Source organism: Eretmochelys imbricata, chromosome 5 (assembly GCF_965152235.1).
Source record: "Eretmochelys imbricata isolate rEreImb1 chromosome 5, rEreImb1.hap1, whole genome shotgun sequence".
Lineage (NCBI taxonomy): Eukaryota > Metazoa > Chordata > Testudines > Cheloniidae > Eretmochelys > Eretmochelys imbricata.
The window spans coordinates 70,488,791-70,508,383 of record NC_135576.1 but is presented as its reverse complement, the minus strand read 5'-3'; the positions used below and the strand labels follow the sequence as shown (position 1 = coordinate 70,508,383).

The 19,593-nt window shown below is 38.6% G+C and overlaps 1 protein-coding gene across 1 annotated transcript in view; it reads right to left on the bottom strand.

The window, feature by feature from the left end:
- Positions 1-19,593, bottom strand: part of WDR36 (WD repeat domain 36) — a 60,525-nt gene that overhangs the window by 11,965 nt on the left and 28,967 nt on the right. The window contains exons 10-16 of the mRNA XM_077817307.1: positions 18,043-18,108; positions 14,523-14,606; positions 10,873-11,027; positions 7,456-7,570; positions 5,912-6,077; positions 5,516-5,624; positions 4,481-4,560 (exon numbers count right to left, since the gene is read on the bottom strand). Coding sequence (XP_077673433.1) covers positions 4,481-4,560; positions 5,516-5,624; positions 5,912-6,077; positions 7,456-7,570; positions 10,873-11,027; positions 14,523-14,606; positions 18,043-18,108 — 775 coding nt within the window. The remainder of the gene's footprint in view (positions 1-4,480; positions 4,561-5,515; positions 5,625-5,911; positions 6,078-7,455; positions 7,571-10,872; positions 11,028-14,522; positions 14,607-18,042; positions 18,109-19,593) is intronic.

The following is a 19,593-nucleotide window of genomic DNA, read 5'->3' as shown; positions in this document are numbered from 1 at the left end:
GTTAGCATCTCCCAGCTAAACATTAAAATCAGCATGGCATCCTCAACTGTACTTGGATTCTCTCATTTTTCTCCCATCATAACTTGTGGAGAGGAAAATTCAATGTTTTGGTTTTTTGTAATAGATTTAAAAAAATTGGATTTTGTATTTTTTAAAAACCTCAACTACAACTGTTATTTTGACAACAATGAAGAGGAAAATAGAAATAAACTAAATAGGCAATATCCAGTTTAATTTAACAGCCCATCACCTCATAATAAACTCATTATACAGTTTTAACTGGTCACACAAGCACATGTCTCCCAAGACAAATATTTTTGATCCTACCTAAGTTACACTGTTAGAGCCTGATCATGTGTATACACCACTTTCCACAACCTCTCCTGAAATTCAAAATCTGCACAGTATGGCAAGAAGCTCCTTGCTAAGCAAGGAATTTGAAGTTATTTTAATGAGCATTTCTTCATATGCACTTTCAAATAAAAAAAAAACAAACTTTATTCCAGGGGTTCTCAAACTGGGGGTCAGCCCCCACCTCAGACCCTGCTCTGCATCCAGCATTTATAACGGTGTTAAATATATTAAAACGTGTTTTAAATTTATAAGGGGGGGGGTCACACTCAGGCTTGCTATGTGAAAGGGGTCACCAGTACAAAAGTTTGAGAATCACTGCTTTATTCTATATGGTGTAGGAGAGACAGTGCTTAGTAAATGAATCAGTGTTGTAGTGAACAAATCCGCACAGCCTTCCCTACCCGGCCGTCGATACAGTTTCGCAACCCCAATGTGGTCCTCAGGCCAAAAAGTTTGCCCATCCCTGTATTAGCAGGAAAGTTGTAAGCAAGACATGACAACTCATTCTTTCACCCAATCTGTGTTTATAAGGCCTCAATTAGAATATTGTGCCCGGTTCTGGGTGCCATATTTCAGGAAAGATGTGGACAAATTGGAGAAAATCCAGAAGAGAGCAAAAAGAATGATTAAATGTCTAGAAACCATGACCTATGAGAAAAGATGGGAGGGGGAAAAAAAAGGGGGGGGGTGTTTAGTCTGGAGAAGGGAAGACTGTGGGGGACAGTATAATAGTTTTCAAGTGTATAAAAGGTTGTTACAAAAGGAGGAGGGTGAAACATTGTTCTCCTTAATGTCTGAGGACAGGACAAGAAGCAATGAGCTTACATTGCAAGGGAGGTTTAAGTTGGACATTAAGAAAAAACTTCCTGTCAGGATAGTTAAGCACCGAAAAAAAATTGCCTAGGGAGGCTGTGGAATTTCTGTCACTGGAGGTTTTTAAGAACAGGTTAGACCAGTGGTTCTCAACTAGGGTTATGCATACCATTGGGGGTACACAGACGTCTTCCAGGGGATACATCAACTTATCTAGATATTTGCCTAGTTTTACAACAGGCTACATACAAAGCACTAGCGAAGTCAGTACAAACTAAAATTTCATACAACTTGTTTATACTAATCTATATACTATACACTGAAATGTACACACAATATTTTTAGTCCTATTTATTTATTATACAGTAAAAATGAGAAAGTCAGCAATTTTTCAGTAAGTGTGTTGTGACGCTTTTATATTTTCATGTCTGATTTTGTAAGCAAGTAGTTTTTAAGTGACGTGAAATTTGGGGTACGGAAGACAAAAATCACACTCCTGAAAGGGGTACAGTAGTCTGGAAAGATTGAGAGCCACTGGGTTAAACAAACACCTGTCAGGAATGGTCTGGTTATTACTTAGTCCTGCCTTAAGTGCAGAAGACTGAACTAGGTGACTTATTGAAGTCCCTTACAGTCCTACACTTCTGAGAGTCTAGAACATGCTTGTATTGTGAGAGGAAAGAGCCGAAAGGGAAGGGACAAGAGTGGGTACAAGGGAGATCAGGAGACGTCATGGGGCCACTGAGGTGAGTGGAGGGAATCTTCTCCATCTATGACAACGGAGAAAGATGAGAGTAGTTGTAGAAGAAATCAGAGAGCTCCTGGGTGGAGAGAGAAGTGGGCATATGGGGAGCAGAGGGTTTGAGCAGTGAGCCAAAAGGTAACAAAAACGCACCTGGGACCGTGGGTGTGAGGTTTAATTAAGTTGTGGTAGTAGAGTTGTTTAGCAAGGAAGATGGGAGAACTGAAAGAGGAGAAAACAAATCTGTAATGGAGGAAGTCAGCCAGGTCATGGGATTTCCAACAGAGCAGCCCAGCAGCACAAGAGCAGAAGCATAGCAGTGAATGTGGGGAGAAGAGCAAAAGAAGCTCTGCAGATGCCTGTATAAACACACTGTCTCTTGCAAGGAGAGAATCCATAAGCACTCAAAAAGGAAACGTAATTATGGTGAGTTAGGCTGGGAGGGGCAGAAGGATGTGTTAGCGCATACTGAGATCACTAGGAAAAAGTCCAATGCTAGAGAGAGTTAAAAAAATAACCCAGATTAATGTTAATTTACATGTCCTGTACTCTTAATTTGTCTGTCCAAGCTACGCTGAGTAAGAAGAGAAATTTGCATACAGTTACATCAACTAAAATTTTCTTGTCTGGAATAGCTTTTGCACAAATTACACTTCCTAACTTGCATGCAAAAGCTACGTAACTAATTACATACAATTAGTCACAGATGGATCATCAATTTCTGTGAAATTTAAGGAAACCATTTAAACATCATTCAGATTACAATAGAATTTATACACAACGTACTCAATGAGTGGACAGCAGAGTGCACACTAAACATGGATGTATCATAACTTGTAAAAGATTGATGTTTTTGAATCAAATTAAATCTGATTTTTCTTAAGTAGAGCTTCAAAGTTAGCAATTGTTTTTGTATGTGTAAAATAGCTCCTATCTAAACTCTTCCATTTATTAATTCCTAACCATACTAAGGGAAAGTAAGATCTGCAGCTGAATTTTTAATGAGCATCACTGCTCTATTTCAGTATTTTCCTCTGCCTATACAAGAGCAAAACCATCTCTCTAAATTCCAAGCAAGATAAATTACCCTAATTTTTTTTCAGACAGAATATGTAATGTACTTACTTAAATTCCATATCAACAAGAATTTTGCTAGAGTTATTTTGTTGTCTTCTTATCTCCAATATATATTATAAAATATAATAGCATCTATGTACTACAGCGACAGATGCAAATGTTAAACAAGCTAAACCCTCAAGGCAAGTGCAGTGATGGTCTTAGATTGCCTTTAAACTTTATCATATACTTTTCCAAGTAATTTCTTTAATAAGAAATAAAATCAACATTAAGAATCTATAATAGCTTTGAGGAGAGAAGCTCTAAATTTAATTCATCTATTAACCTTTTGGTCTCTAACTTGAGGCATGATTTTCAACAATCTATTGACCAATCTTTCTATGATACAACTCACATCATGTACTTTAAATGAAAGACTTCATAAGGTAAGTAATTTTCAGTTAATACTGTCATAGCAACAAAACAAGGCAAACCTTTGAGCAATTGGGACCCAGCTGCAGTCAGAGAAGCCTAGCCTTTAGGCTTCTTTAACTTACACTAAGGGCACGTCTACACAGCAAAGAAAAACTTGTGGCTGGCCCAACTTGGGCTCAAGGGGCTTGGGACATGGGGTTGTTTCATTGCCATGTACACTTCAGACTCGGGCTGCAGCCTGCGCTCTGGGACCCTGCGGGGTGGGAGGGTTCCAGAGCTTGGGCTGCAGCCCACGGCCAGAAGTCTACACAGCAATGAAACAGCCCCACAGTCTGAGCCCCATGAGCCCGAGTCAGGCCAGCCATGGGTTTTTCTTTGCTGTGTAGACATGCCCTAAGGTATCAACCCAGATCAGGAAAGCACAAAGGGGGTCTGAAGTCACCTTTGGGCCTATCTTTCCCATCTCCTGAATTATACTGTGTACTTCTCAGCCAAAAAACTGAACAGCCAGGGCAGAATATTCACTTTTGAGCAGAGGAGAAATTTTCAGGAAGTTTATAAGCAAGTAGAAATGGAAAACTAAAGTTGATTTGCAATCTTAACGCAGTGTTTGATACTACAGACATGATAACACACAGTCATTTTATGCTTTTGAATTTACGAAGTGTTTTGCATTGACATGAAGCACCATTCAGGAAAGCAGAACATAAGGTTATATGGTTTTATTATCAAAGTAAAATTGACCTTCTAACTTTTTCAATTGTACATGTGGTTGAAAGTAAAAAAAACAAAGAGTCCTATTGTTCACAATTTCACTGTCAGGCTTCAAACCCTGCCTATACTATACTAATATAATTTACTATAAATTCCCATTTACAAGAGCTTCATAAAATGGCTATAAAAATTATTAATACCAGACAAAACAAGTCAGTTTCAAATACTAATTTTCAACAAATATCAACTTTTTGATTAGTGTAGGTTTATGGGAAATAGTCAACGCACCAAGTCTTTTTTGTGGTTTAATGCATGGAATTCATATGCACGTAAGAGCTCTCTGCTACAGTACTTAAATTGACTTACCATCCAGATGGGAGGTCCCAAGTCTTAATGGTGCAATCCATGGATGCAGTTATTAGCCAACGGCCATCGGGACTGAAAGCCTATAATAATAATATATCCAAATGAGTATTTTAGAGCATACACATCCTGCTTTAGTTCATAAGAGATAGCTGATGGTTTCATCCCAGTCCAAGCAGACATTTGTCCACACAACAAAATTGATAGTCTCTGATTATAGGAGACCTAAGGCTAGAAAAGCCAGGGTGTAGCAGGATACTGTATAAGTGCAGTGACCCGTATTATGTTTGTAGGCCCTCACTTTTGTGCACACAGATAGATATTCACCACAAAACGTAAAAGAAAAATAAAAACAAAAACAAAAGACATCAACATCAGAGACGTACTCATCTCTTGGTATTTGGAATAAATTAGTAACTGAATACAAATCCTGACAGCATTCTGAAAACATATCTAATTCACATCAGCAGGTCACTCTTATGTGCTGTATAATAAACACATATAGCTATGTAATGATTGATGCTTAAAACTACTGTTTATACTTCTGGTTTGTAAGGAATCTCTTGTGCCAATACAGACTTTGAAGAGATGGATAGCTTCCCAGTTGCTGCCCTCAACACCACCACTGTGACCTCAAATATCTGTTACGTTACTTCTAAATTTTCATTTGATTAAGAACAAAAAAAATAAGGTTTCAGACACATTCATTCTTTAAACTGTCCGTCCTTTGGTAATAAAATTCCAAGTCTGTACTGGTGAGCTAAAATTTCTATATTTACTATTTGAACATTGAGCATCTGAATCAGAAAACTATATTAATTCTTAAGAGGACATATACACATGTATGGTTGAGGTTTCCAAAGGGGTAACCCTGAATTTTTTGGCTTCTGCAGCTGAACGCAACAAGAAAGGATCCAACTTAAACGCACATTTATATTTTATTATTTGTTATATACAGAAAACAAACCTATCACCCTCAAATTGAATTAACTTTTGTTGCAGATCATGTGCAGGCAAATATGTACAGTATATAGTCACCATGTCGTTAATCTGGCTGTGGTGTCCTGAGAACTTCCTGACGATCCTTCTTGTTTCTATATCCAAAATGCTAATGCCAAAGTCATCTGAGGCAATTCCCAGAATGCCACTGGAAAGAATTAGTAGTATATATTAGCAGTTAATATTCAGAGATAAAACAGACAAGAATATCCTAATATTACCTGACAAAATTTTATGTTCTACTGAAATTTCCTAAGCAAGATAAGTTTCCATTTCTTCTGCAATATAAAAAGCTCCTTGCAGGACAAATAGTCATTTCTAGCTTAAAATGTTAGGAAATGAAAGACTTTTGTCATGAACTTTTATTAGAGGCTTGGACTTTAAGGCTACAACAAAACAACCAAAGCTGTAGTTGAAAAAGTTTTAGATTCTCACCTGTCTCTGTGAAGCAGCATTGCACTTGGAGAAGAAGAGAGATCAGCAGAGTAAACTAGGTCCATGGTCTTGAACTTCCAGAATTTAATTAATCCTTCACTTCCAGCTGTGATTGTCAACTGGTTTAATCCATCCACTGCTACCCCTCTAATGGCACCTTCATGTGCTTTAATCCAAAAGAAAAAAATAAATTACATTTCAGGGCTTTACACCAATCTTAGGTACCTATATAGTGCCAATTACTGGCGCATCTAAGTCCTTTCGGAGTGAAGGACAGATATTTAAATAAGAGGAAGGTATCGGACAAACAATAGTAAAGCCCCCTGACAACTATTACTTGAATATTATAGGTTTATATACTTAATCAGGACTTTCCATCTGTTCACAGGCCAATTCTGTTTGATTAAGGTACCTATAACTAAGCATTAGTGTGACATAGTGAGATATACAAAAAATATATGCTATGAACAAGATTAAGATGGCAATTCAAAATGTTTTAACTGAACAATTTTTCATGTTGTTGACACAAAGCAGAATATTAGTCTTCATTATTTGCTTGAAAATCATGATTCTGAATTTGCAATTTTGGTTTTCTGAATTGCTTTTAATTACTTTACCTTCCTATTCTGCCACTAATAGGACACTGAAATTTTGAGACATTGAATTATATATATTCCTGATGTAGGTTTTCCTGTTATGAAAATTGGTAAATCCACATATAAGTATAGAATATATGGCAATAATCAGCAAACAAATAATATAAGCAGGAAGGCACTAAGACTTCATTAACTTTTAGAGAGGAAAAGCCTTAAAAGGCTGGCAGCTTTTCTATCCCCAACGTAGAACTTCAAGTATTACCAAAAAACATTTAAACTGTCTTGCGTCGCTCTTGGGGTACAGAGATACCACCGGTTAACTCATTCCCCAGCCTCCACTAACATCTTAGTTAAAACTAGATGCCAAAGTTGAGGGGCCCCAAATCTAGCCTAAAAGTAACTTGCTCCAACCGTGACATCTCATTTAACATGTCTGTTCTGTATTTGGATCAGAAGTCAGTTGTCTGAAACAAGGGTGCAACACAACTAGAGTCACAACTTTTCAAGAGAGCAATTCAACAGCAAACCCAAAGTACTGGGCTAGGTTACAATCTGCACGCATGCATGCTATCCCTACATTCTCTTTGGAGCAGGGAGCATACTGACATGTACAAGAATTTGGTGTTCTGCTAGGGAAGTAGAACAGAGCAGGTCATGAGGGATATGATGTGCATAGCCACAAGCCTAATCAAAGCCATCATTTTATACCCAACACATTTGATAACCAACAAGTTTATGTTACTTAAAATTAAATAGATGCCAACTCCACAACTATCCACAGCAGTGGAAGTGTTGTCCCTCACCCAGAGAGAATAAAAGACAACTGTACAGTAATCTCAGCCACCTGTTGCTTCAATAGCAAGATTCCTGCATTCCACCCAGAAACAACAATAAAAGTATTTCAATTTGCAGCTAGTCTCTTAGGATGTAATTAAAAAAAAAATTCACCTTTTTCTTTTCCATAATGACCTCTATGAATGCCAGACTGCATGTTGTATACATCTACATGTCCTGTTGAAAGCCCAATTACAGCAAAGTTTCCACATGAAGAAATGTCAACTACCTTTGAAGGGAGGAAAAAAAAAAAAAAGAGAAAGGAACTTAAAACACATAGGTCATTAGCAAAGAAAAATAATATGTTTAATTGTAGATGTGCTTGTCTATATACAGCAATTACAAAGCATCTCATATTGAAAAAGGAAAATCTTAAAAATCTCTATATTACAATTTTCTTGTGGTTTTAAGATTAACATAAAAGATGGTTTACCTTCTCCCACACAGAAAGGAAAGCTATATTTGCTTTCTTGAGAGAAGTTATGATAAAAATGAGCACGTGGCAGAAAGAGTAAGCAATGAAGATGAGAGTACACAAATAAACAAGTTAGCGACATTCTCATAGCCACCTCACTAATTGTAAACAACATTTACATCTTAATGCCTGTTATATGGTATGATCAATGTAACCTAAAAAACCAAAATCTATATGATTAGCCCTCCATTGCACAAAAGGACATGCTAGGGAAGTTAACTTCGAAGTCTGCTGCCACCAGACTTTGGTGCTAGAAATGGAGAAACAGTATCTGAAAACAATCAACTACGATGCATGCAGAAAAGAGATGAGAGTTTACATTTTAGATCTTTCAACCCAGAACTTAAGAAGGAAGAGACATCACAAAGAGGGGTCTGGATACACACACAATCCAATCTAATAGTTATACCCAGTGTATTTGGAGTTGTGAGCTCACCTACCGCCACCAAATTCAATAGAGTTAGCTAGCTATTTTCCTATAATGGGATAACTTGTAAGTTCCCTGATGCACCACTGATTACCCCCTTCAATATATACAGTAACTCCTCATTTAAAGTCCTCCCGGTTAAAGTTGTTACATTGCTGATCAATTAGGGAACATGTTCGTTTAAAGTTGTGCAATGCTCACTTCTAACGTTGTTTGGCAGCTGTCTGCTTTGTCCACTGCTTGCAGAAAGAGCAGCCCAGTGGAGCTAGCTGGTGGGGGGCTTGGAACCCGGGTGGACCGGCAACCCGCCCATCAGCTCCCCACTCCCCTAAGTTCCCTGTGCAGCAGCCTCCCAGCAGGTTATCAACTGACAGGCAGTTCAGCTGTCCCTCCCCACTCTGCCATGTGTTGCTCTTGCCCTCTGCCTTGGAGCTGCTCCCGCTGCTTGCTGTGCAGAGGTGATGGGGGAGGGGGGGAGAGGAGTGCTAATGCCAGGTGTCTCCCTACCCCCCTTACCCGCGCTTTGCTTCTGTACTTATCTCCACGGGAGGGGGACACGACAGGGCTCAGGACGGAGGGAGCTTGCTGGCAGCAGCTGCTGTCTCATTTTGCTAATCTATTTAAAAAGGCAATGTACTTAGAATAGGGTCAGTATACTCAATGGGGCAATGCGCAACACTCTCTCTCTCTCTCTCTCTCACACACACGTGTCTCTGTATCTCTCTGCCATGCTGTTTCCCCTCCCTCCATTCGTGCTGCCTTGTAGTGTGTGAGGGTACATTAACAATAATGTGTTAACCCTTGAGGGCTCAGCCGACTGCTAGTTCATCATTTAACAGTAAGGCATTCCCTGGGAAATATCCCACCTCTTCCACGCTCTGACTTCACCACCTCAACCAGCTTCACAATCATTGCTGTGTACAGCATTAAACTGTTTAAAGCTTATTTTGTGTATATGTGAGAGTATATATGTATATAAAATAGCCTTTTATCTGGCGAAAATATTTCCCTGGAACCTAACCCCCCACCATTTACACTAATTCTTATGGGGAAATTGGATTCACTAAACATCATTTCGCTTAAAGTAGCCTTTTTCAGGAATGTAACTACAACGTTAAGCAAAGATTTATTGTACAAAGAATTCTCGTCTAAATGATCCATGTCTGAAGAAGCCTGATCTATCTGCTTAGCAATATATTTACTTATTAGATTGGAAAAGATTTCACACTCATTTGTACTAAGCACTCTGTATTTTGGTTGCTATTCTTGCTGATAGAACTATTATATGCACTTACCTCAAACTACCATCAATTCCTGTTACCAAATGGAAAAGAACTAACTGTGGGCAGAGATTAGTGATATTGCATAAGAGAAAACAAAAAACAGAAAATAAAAAATTTATTCTGAACTAAGTTCAGGAAAGTCATTATAGAAAGAATAGCAGCAATCCCTATATTTAGGTTGCCTAACTCTTTCCATTATAAAGGATTAAGAACTTTTCTTTGAGAAGCCCTCACACTTCCATAGTTTGCGGCAGGCCTTTGAAATTCAGCAGGGAGAATGCCCTTAACTAGAGAAGTGTCTATTCTTTGTCCCATGAAATTCCACTCAGATGTAGCCATGATAAATTGTTTTAAGAAAGAATCACCGTTTTCCTTCTCTCACTTGGGTTCCTCAGGAAATTATTATTTTGGCAGGATGCCAAAATTTAACGGGAAGCTTCTAAGCCTGGTTTATGTTTCTACCCAAGTAGCAGCTACACTCCCCAACACCCACCCACACTGGAACATCTGGGAGCTGCCAAAGTAGTGGGGGCAAGAGGAGTAAGGAAGGGGGTCCATGTCTACTCCCCAACCACACTTTTCTCTGGACCAGGCACACAACACAAGCCTCACTTTCCCTCCTCTGTGGGCATCATATGGGGCAGAATCTTCCCCAACTCCTATAGGCTCAGACTAGAGAGCACTGAGAAGGGCTCCCTCCACCCAGACTTAGTACATGTACTTATTCAGTACACAGGTTGGATATCAATGAGGCAGAATTAAGGCTACATGTGCAATCCTAAATCTGGCATTTCCCAACTTTTGAGTGCTTGACTTTGCGCCCTTAACATTCTTTTAATGTACTTTTTTTGCATGCAACTTAGAAATATACCTATCATTTTCAAAGGTGTTAATCTTGAGAGACTGTTGCTTAACATTACCCTTACAAAAGTGTCATGACAGTTTACCAGCCCAGGCACAAAATCTTCTCTCCCACCATAAACAAAGATACACAATGACTATTTAAATGTCTTTGAAGTAACTACAAATCTTCAAATAATTGGAGCTCATAAAACCAAACTTTGTTTTCCTCCCCCATGTATTTCTGATTCAGGAGATAATTTTAGATAACTTGGAGTTTCAAGATAAATAAGATTGAAATAGTTAGCATTTACTTTATTATTTTATTCACTTATAAAAAATTATTAACTCCAATGTAGATGATAAGTAGAATTTTACAAGGCTTATTTAGATCTTTACCAAATGGTTCTTGGTTTTAAGTATTCAGTTTCTGTGCAATTGGATAGCAAATTAGCAGCCATGCCACAATAGGGAAGAAATAAGATTACCCCAAAAATCACACTTACTGTTGCATATACATCAAGAGGCTTGTTTTTGCTGAATGCTTTTGGTTTCAGTTTATGGGCTCCCATGGAAGTTTTCTGGTAGTTCCAGGTTGTACAAGTTATATAACCTTGATGGCAAGCAATGATCCCATCCCAGTCATTCTGACGTGCTATCTCTGTAATACAATCCAAATTGTTACTCCAGAAACTGACATTCTGAAGTGAGAGAGATTCTTACATCACAATTTATAACATTAGTTCCAAAATCCGTTATGTAACAAAGCCATTGCAATTTTATATTTTCATTGACTAGTCAAAAGGCTACGGTAAAAAAAAAAAAAACTAGAGTAAACATTGCTAAAAAATATTTTAAAAATATTTGTGGAGATTTTAATAAACCTGAACCACATAAGGAAGCTACATTCTCACCACTAGGATATAAATTGCCACAATCTAGATTTGTGAGCATTCTGTTCACCAGGGTGGATACATTTAAAAAAATGTTATCAAAACATGTTTTACATTTAAAACGATTTATTACACAAAGGAAGTATCTGTTGTATTTAATTAATTTAACTGATTGTTTCTGATCACTACATCCTTCAAGATTTTAGAACTAGTAGATTTCAACCTCTCAGCTAGTTTTTATTCATACCTTTGAAAAGAAAAACAAAAAACAACCCAAGCTCTCTTGCTTTTTAAACTCCCAACTGGTTTCTTAATTTTGAATGAACCATTGAACTGAACTAGTTGAATAAACCGAAATGAAGAAAATATTCTCTTTTCACCTGCAGACAAGGTTACTGCTGTCAAAAACTGGTTAGCACTTGAACTAACTCTGGTTCCAGACACTTAGCAAATGACTTCCACCAGTTCAGTAGTTTCAATTTCTTTAAAACTTAGCAGCAAACATGTACTGCTTTATATTGTTTTTTGTATTTCAATCTAAATAATTAATAGATAAGAAGTTTGACAACCTATATTAAGGCCTATTTCAATTTAATTTTAAATGGGTCTATTTAAAAAAAAACAAAACCCAAAACCCTATATTTAAATTTAAATAAAAATTTGAATTTTAATCTTTTAAATAGATTTGTATGCACATTGTTGTACCCTTTTACTAGGCTTAACTGAACAAATCAGTCTGCACAACATTGGACACTGAAATGAAAGAAAAGCAAAGTGAAATTCATGCTTCTGAAAACTGCTAGTTAAAAGCCCGGGAGATTGAAATGTACTGCAGAGCACTCTCCGATTGACTCCGGTACTCCACTGGGAGCAAGACTAAAGTGAGTCGACCCAGCTCGGAGTAGACACCGTAGTAAGTGACACTACGTCGACTCCAACTACGTTATTTACACTATGTCTACACTATTGCAGTAAGTCAACTTAAGTTACACTACTCCAGCTACGTAATGTACAAAACTGGAGGTACAAATTTATAATACATCCCCCATAAATGTTTAATATGATAGCGGTTTGCCCTTTTTAATTTAACCAGCAATATTTAAAAAAAAAATTTTTAACAACTCACTGGAGGATAAGATTTTCGTTTTGCCCACCCACAAGGTAAGGGTGCATTGTCTGTAGGCATTTCGTCCCTATATTCTCTCAAAAACAAGATGTGAAAGTTCACCAATTTGATTTTATTATTAATTTTCTCTATTGCAGTAGCACCTAGAGGCCCCAACTGAGATCAAAGCCCCACTGCGAAAGATGCTCTACAAAACACATAGTATGAGGCCACCAACGTCCCAAAGAGCTTATAATTGTTATCCAATACATATATGTTGGGCATAGCATACACCACATTAATAGGTATTATGTGCATGGTATTAATAAAATATGCATGATATGTATTGGTGTTGGGAAGTTATGTTAGCTGAGTGTATTATGCTCTTCCCACAATTCTGTTCACGCATGTCAAGCACCCCACAACACTTTGCAAAGCTGAAGTCAGCTCTGGCATTAGAAAAACAGGAAACCTGTCTAAGCAAAAATGCATGAATACTTTGTACCAAATTCAGTTAGGAAGTAGGTACAGCGGTGTGGATAAAAATAGATTTAAAAAATTAAAATTCCAATTTTATTTAAAAAACACACAAGTTCTTTTTTTTTTTTTAAATAGACCTATTTAAAATTAAATTGAAATTAACAATCTATATTAAGGCCTAAATTTAACACTTGGAATGTAGTATTCAAAACGAAATAAAGGCAAGTGTAAGAGGAACGAAGGACAACGTTAGCACAAACTAATAGGTTAAACTTAGAGTTTAAGTGATGTATAAAAAGTTTTGTAACTTGTCAAATCATACTATAAATACTACTAGCTGAAATGCTATCTTTGAAGCACACCTTTTGCGTAAGGGGAACACGCTGCAAAAATCTGTTTCCTGGAAGGAGGGTCTCCTTTTTGTATTGTACTGCTTTGTCTCAAACAATAAATTTGGCTAAGTTCAGTTATTTAGTCTCGAACATTTTAAAAAATGAACCGCAAGTGTAGTCAAACAATATAACCTAAATAGACAAGAAAAATGCACAGGAAGGGAAACAGAAGTATAGAGATGTGGAGTGATTTGCCCACGGTCACACAGTAGGTCAACAGCCACGCTAGGAATAGATCTTAGGTCTCTTGGCTCCCACTCCAGTAACTTTACCGATTAGAGCACATTCTACATCAGATGAATTTTAAATATTTTAATACTCTTGAAAGACCTTCACCCGTGGCCAACTAGGTCAACAAGTTTAAGGAACTTAAGGACATTGAATATAGCACTATGATAGCAATTACAAAAACAATGGGTAACAATTACTACTGAAAGAGCCAAACCAGGAGTGTGTGTTATGCAATATATGAACAACCAAAATGTAAGCTTTAAAATTACACAAATTATAATTGAACATTGTCTTTTTACAATATGTAGGCTATTTATGTGTTGACATTGTTAAAATGCAATTGCAACTACAATTGCTTTTGCTTCTGGTGGAAGAGGATGAGTTATTGGGGCCTTACTCTTAAGGAGAAAATCCTTTTAATGTATTAACATGACAAAAAAAATCCAGTCTGAGAATCATCATATTGTAGGCACTATCAAAAAATACTGAAATATTTCTCTGCATATGTTCATCTACATACAATTTTACTGACAATGCAGGATACACACATTAGTAACAGTAAGATAATTTAACTATGCCATGAACACGTGTTAATCACAAATAGCTATTTCCTTACACTAGAATTTCTCCCAGCTAGTCCCCCTGACTGCTAGTCCTACAAATTCAGTCGGGAGAATATAAAGAAAGTTAAGGGGTTTCTGACTTGTGTATCAGCAACAATAAAGATTCTCCAATCAAAATTTAGTTAACTCCGATGATGCATGAGCCAGAGTAAAATCCAGTTCACTCTTAGACATCCGTATTGAGTCTGTAGCTCTATTGAGAGTACTCAGAAGGCACAATTTATATAAAAATGCCACCTTGTTACCCAGCTAGTCACCGTTCAGTATTTGAAGAGCTGTACCAATCTAATGTATCTCCTCAAAAAGATTAATTTGGGTTTCTGATAAATTAGTAAATTTTTGAGTAAGTTACAAAAATGTAAAATTGAAGAAGCAGGTTCCTGTGAGCAGAGGAACGACTCTCTCCTACATATGACATAAAATATTACCTACCTGTTGCAAATGCAGTAATAGGTGGAAGGGCCATTGTATCATACTGAAGACCTTTCCTTTTTGATTTCTTTTTGTTTATGGAACCTTTAAAAAACCAGAAAAATGTCAGCAACTCTCAGTCAGTTAAAAATATATGCAGCCACAAACTTTCCTTAAGGTATAAACAATCTACTAAATGTAAAGTTCACAGTAAAAATATAGAATACATTAATTTTTTGTTTAAAAAACTTATTTCTAAAATGTACAAATTGAAACTTTTAACATTAAAGTCATAATGGGCAAAACTCATAGCACTGCTTATAAAGTTGCCCAGCACTTCCCACTATAAAGACCTTGTTTTCAATTGCTTAAATTTTGCCACACTAACTGCTCAGGGTAAGATTTTTCATGCTGAATGTCTGCCTCTGGTGGAACTGTTTGGGAAAGTTTCAGCACAAACCATTCAGCCATTTCTGAGATTGAGATTACAGAAAAAAATTGTTTTGCCCATGTTAAAAAATTCCTCCAATCATTTTTCTGAGACGCTCCAGTTCCTCCATGCTTTGGAGCCATGACTTGAAATTTAGCATGCAGGGGGGCTGTTGCACTCGTGTCCAGGACACAGTCTCATGCTCTGGATGCCCCTGGACCTCTGGTTGCTAGAAGCTGGGACTGGATGACAGGGTATGGATCACTCAAATTGCCCTGTTCTGTTCATTTTCACTGAAGTGTCTGGCGCTAGCCACTGTTGGAAGGCAGGATATTGGGCTAGATGGACCATTGGCCATACTGGGTCAGACCATTCTTATGTTTGGGATGCGCCTTTTGCTGTTCCTGGTAAAATCTCACTAAATTTGGCCAAGTTATAAAGCCTTTGAAAAAAAAAAACAGTTCACACATTGTCAGTAGCAACTTCTAAGCGTTTGGCAGCTAAACTCTCAGAAGAGAGAGTCTGTATTGGGCTGAAGCAGGACTTTCCCTCAACTGCTCCCTTCAGCAGCCAGAAGCTGCTGTGGCAGCAGGCACTGGAACCAAGAACAGAGAGCTTCTCTCTCCTGTGCTCTTGATGATCTCCCTGCTGGAGCCCACAAACAGCATGAAGTAGCAGCCCAACTCCACTGCAGAGGGAACAAGAGCTGGACTAGTGGTGAGGACAGATGAAGTAGATTAGGACAAGGAGTTGTCAGGGGAGGGCGGGTCGGGGGGGGAAGAAGAAGGGAGAAAGGGAAAGAACTGGAAGCCAGGGAGAGGTGAGTGGTCAGGCTTCCTGGGGGACCGGGGACAAAAGGCTCTCTACTACTGCACTCTCCACTCCAGAACCTGGAACTGAATGCAAGATTCACAAGCCTCAATATTCCTCTCTGTCAGCAAATCTCTGAAACCCACTGGCAAAGTGTGCATCAAACCCCTTAGCAATGGTAGACTGGCCAATATAATCAATTACTCCATTCATTCAGGTGGCAGGTCTGTGCTGTGGATCTAAAGGTCCAAATCCTGTTGATGAATCATGCAGGGATCAGTATGATTTCATGTGTTAGCATTTCTACTTTTTTCTAGTTTGCTTTTTAAAAAGCCAGGCGATTACATGCAAAAAAACTACATTAAAACACTATAAAAGGTTGCAGAGTCAAGCACTGGAAAGTTAGGAAATAATTCAACATCTGTGTGCATATGCATTAGGATACAGCCTTTAATGACATGATCACATACTATTGTCATTCAGTGCACCAGATAGATAGTGCTCTGGCAATGAATCAGGTTTGTGTAGTGAATGAAGATGTGTTCTGTAGCATTCCCGTACTCTTTGTTGCAGTGGCTGTCGTTGGAAGGTGTGCAGTAAAGGAGGCAGGAGACTTCAGGAAAAGAAAGGACAGTCTCATAATTAAGGCAGTTGAATGCTTCCTTGGAAAAAAACTGATTCTATCCCAGCCTCTGTCAGAGTCTGTATCATGCGGCACAAGCCACATAAACCCAACTTTTCACAGGTGGTCACTAACTATGTGTTCCTCATGTGTTCCTGGGAGTCTGACTTGAGAGCCTTGAACCCAGCACACACAGCTGTTACTGAAGTCAATGGGAACTGAGCTTTAAATACATATTTCTATAAAATGCTACGTGTGCTGAAATATCTCGCCTAGGAATTTCAAAATTAGTGAATGCTTAATCTCACTATCTCTGTGCCTCAGTTCCTCATCTGTAAGGGAATAATGCCACCCCCTCACCTCCCACGGGAATTATGATAATTAATTCATGTTTATGAAACACTCAGATACTAGAGGGATGAGCACCACAGAAAAGCCTACAAGGAAATTAACACTTCTGTCTTCAGAGCAGGGTTTGAATAGTGTGCAGTAAATAAGGCCAAAGGCCACAAATTCAATGAGAAAACAAAATATGGAACAGAAGCTCATTCAGTAAGCACCATCCATTCTGTGCATTTAATGAGGCAGAGGTACTGTGGAGAAATATAGCATGTAATACTACAAAAGGGGACCAAGCAAACATTACACAGGCAAGTTTAATTCCCGCATTTCCTAATTTTTGAGTGCTTGACTCTGCAACTAACTCTTCTTAAATGCCATTTCTGTGTGGTGGGTACCTTCGATCTTTTCAGAAATGTTATATACTATTTTTATATTGGAGTAGGAAATCAACTCTTTTGTGTTAATCACTAGATTGTGAGTCAAGAAATCTGAAGTTCCTGTGAGAGTTTAGGAAAGTCTTAATTGAATTTCAGTTCCTCTTAGGTAAAATTTGGATAATACTTCATGTTTCTCAGGATGGTGTAAGGCTTAACTTATTAATGTACTTAGATATCACAAGTATAACAAATTCCCCAGAAAACAAATTTATGACATCACCAGATGACCACTTTTACAATTATTTGTATCTATGCACATTTGTATCCCCATTATGTACTTCCAGTTAGTGGAAAAGCAAGTCCCTCAGATGCAGCAAAGGTTACTTTCAAGATTATTTTTGTTAAGAGGCTAAATAAGGAACACAGCATATTCCCAAAATGTAGTCCCACCAGTGGGGGCTGGAGGGGGAGGGGCGCAGGGGAATATGCTTGAAAGCCACCCAACCAGCTGCGAGATGCTGTTGGAAAGTGAGAAGAGGAAGTGGACAGCCAGATTTAAGAGATGCAATCTAAAGGGTGAGGGGGAAGAGAGAAATTTTAATATTAAATATGTAAAAAATTAAAATAGAAAAAATGCCTACTATTCTATACTCCACTAATACAAAATAATTCATATCACAAGAACCGGAAATTATTTCCCATGACATAGTTCTAAAAAAAGTCAGTCTTTAAATTAATTAGAATTATTTGCTGAAGTGTTTAACTATACTACCACACAAAGACACTTCAGTCACATGTACGGTATGTAAAATGTCCACTGAAGCTCACTGTGCCCTACAGGATATGCTTTGGTACTTGTAGAAACAAGAAGAACAAAGTCATGTCATTTTTCAAACTATATTTTTACATAATTAAAAAATGTTTTATTCCTTTCATTTGTACATTCATTGTACTACTTACCACGTCCTAAACTTTTATTGAACCTTTCGTGCACGGTGGAAAAAGACTGCAAGGTTCCATCCTGACCTGATGGAATATTAAGAAAAAGAAAAGTAAATACCTACCCATAACAATATCAGCTTATGCCCAAGTCACAAAAAATCAAAAACAGACATTTGAACAATGATAAGCCAGAATGCTACAGGAATGGTAAAGCAGTTTATGTCCAAATCTTGATACACAATAAACCCAGACAAAAACAAAATAACCTGGAGTTAGGGTTAGAAGCACAAATTTACAGGTACAAACCCCCCCCAGAAATTTACAGTTATCCCAAAACAGGTGTTACAAACCCAGGAAATTAATAGAAGTTAACCTTTAAAGAAACCAAAACAGACTAAGGCATCAAAACACAATTAAGGTACACAAATCAACCAAACCAACTCTGCCCGCGCCGGGGAGGGAATAAAAAGGAGCAGAGATGAGTGAAAGCAAGGCTGCATGGGGTTGTGACAGTACCTGGCAGGGGATGGGCATTACAGGAGAAGACTCTTTCGCGAGCAGGGGAGCAAGTCGAATAAGTGGGGATTCAGTGGCAAATTTTGGGGTTGGGGAGACCAAGGGTGAACATGGGACTTAGGAAGGTTATGTGCAGGATAGCTTGTATTAAGAAAACCAGGATTGTATGACAGGAGTCTGGGGCAGGGAGCCCAGTCCCTCTGCACCAAGACGTAAGTGCTTGAAAGGTTCCTCACAGATCAATGATCTGTATGAGCCCCAGACTTTAGAGTCTTTAGGTCTAACAGTGCCCTTGGTACCTGAGGAACTAGCAGACTCATACCAGGCTGGAGAGCAATGAGTGCCAAAGTGGCTGGAGTCACCAGAAACCACGACTTCTGAAAGGGAGAATTCCAACCTGGAGAACTCAAGGGACGGTCTTTGGGAGTCTTATGGGAAGAATCTTGGGTCTTCCTCTTAGATACTCTCAAGGAATGTGGCTTGGAGGCATCAGACTTATTTGGAGACTGGGGTACAGGGGGGGTCCCCTGGCCTGGGTCAGAAGCCAGGTGCTGCGAGGTCTCCATCATGAGGTGTCCAAGTTTGATCTCCCTGTTTTTTTTCTTGACTCTAGGTTTTAATGCCAGACTGAAGTTTGCACTTTTGGGAAATGTGAGATTTCCCCAAGGCAACGGATGCAGCAGGAGTGTCCATCACTCACTGGGACTGCCTCCTGGCACGAAAGGCAACGTTTGAAACTCAGAGAACCAGGCATACCCTCCCAGTAAAGTAAAATGGCCAGGAGGGGAGAAACTATCTAGCAAAAAATTTTCTAAACTAAACTACTACTACTTACTAACTACAATTAAGGTTGTGGGTTTGTCAAGAAGTCAGAGATTCTGTGACTTTCTGCGACCTCTGTGACTTCTGCAGCGGCCAGTATGCGTGGCTCAGGGGGAGCTCAGGCAGCCCCTGCACCAGTTGCACTGGCGGCTGCTGGGGCAATCTTGGGCCACCGCGCCCCACAGCAGGAGCAGAGTTTGGGTGTGGGAGGGGGCAGGGCACAGGACGGGG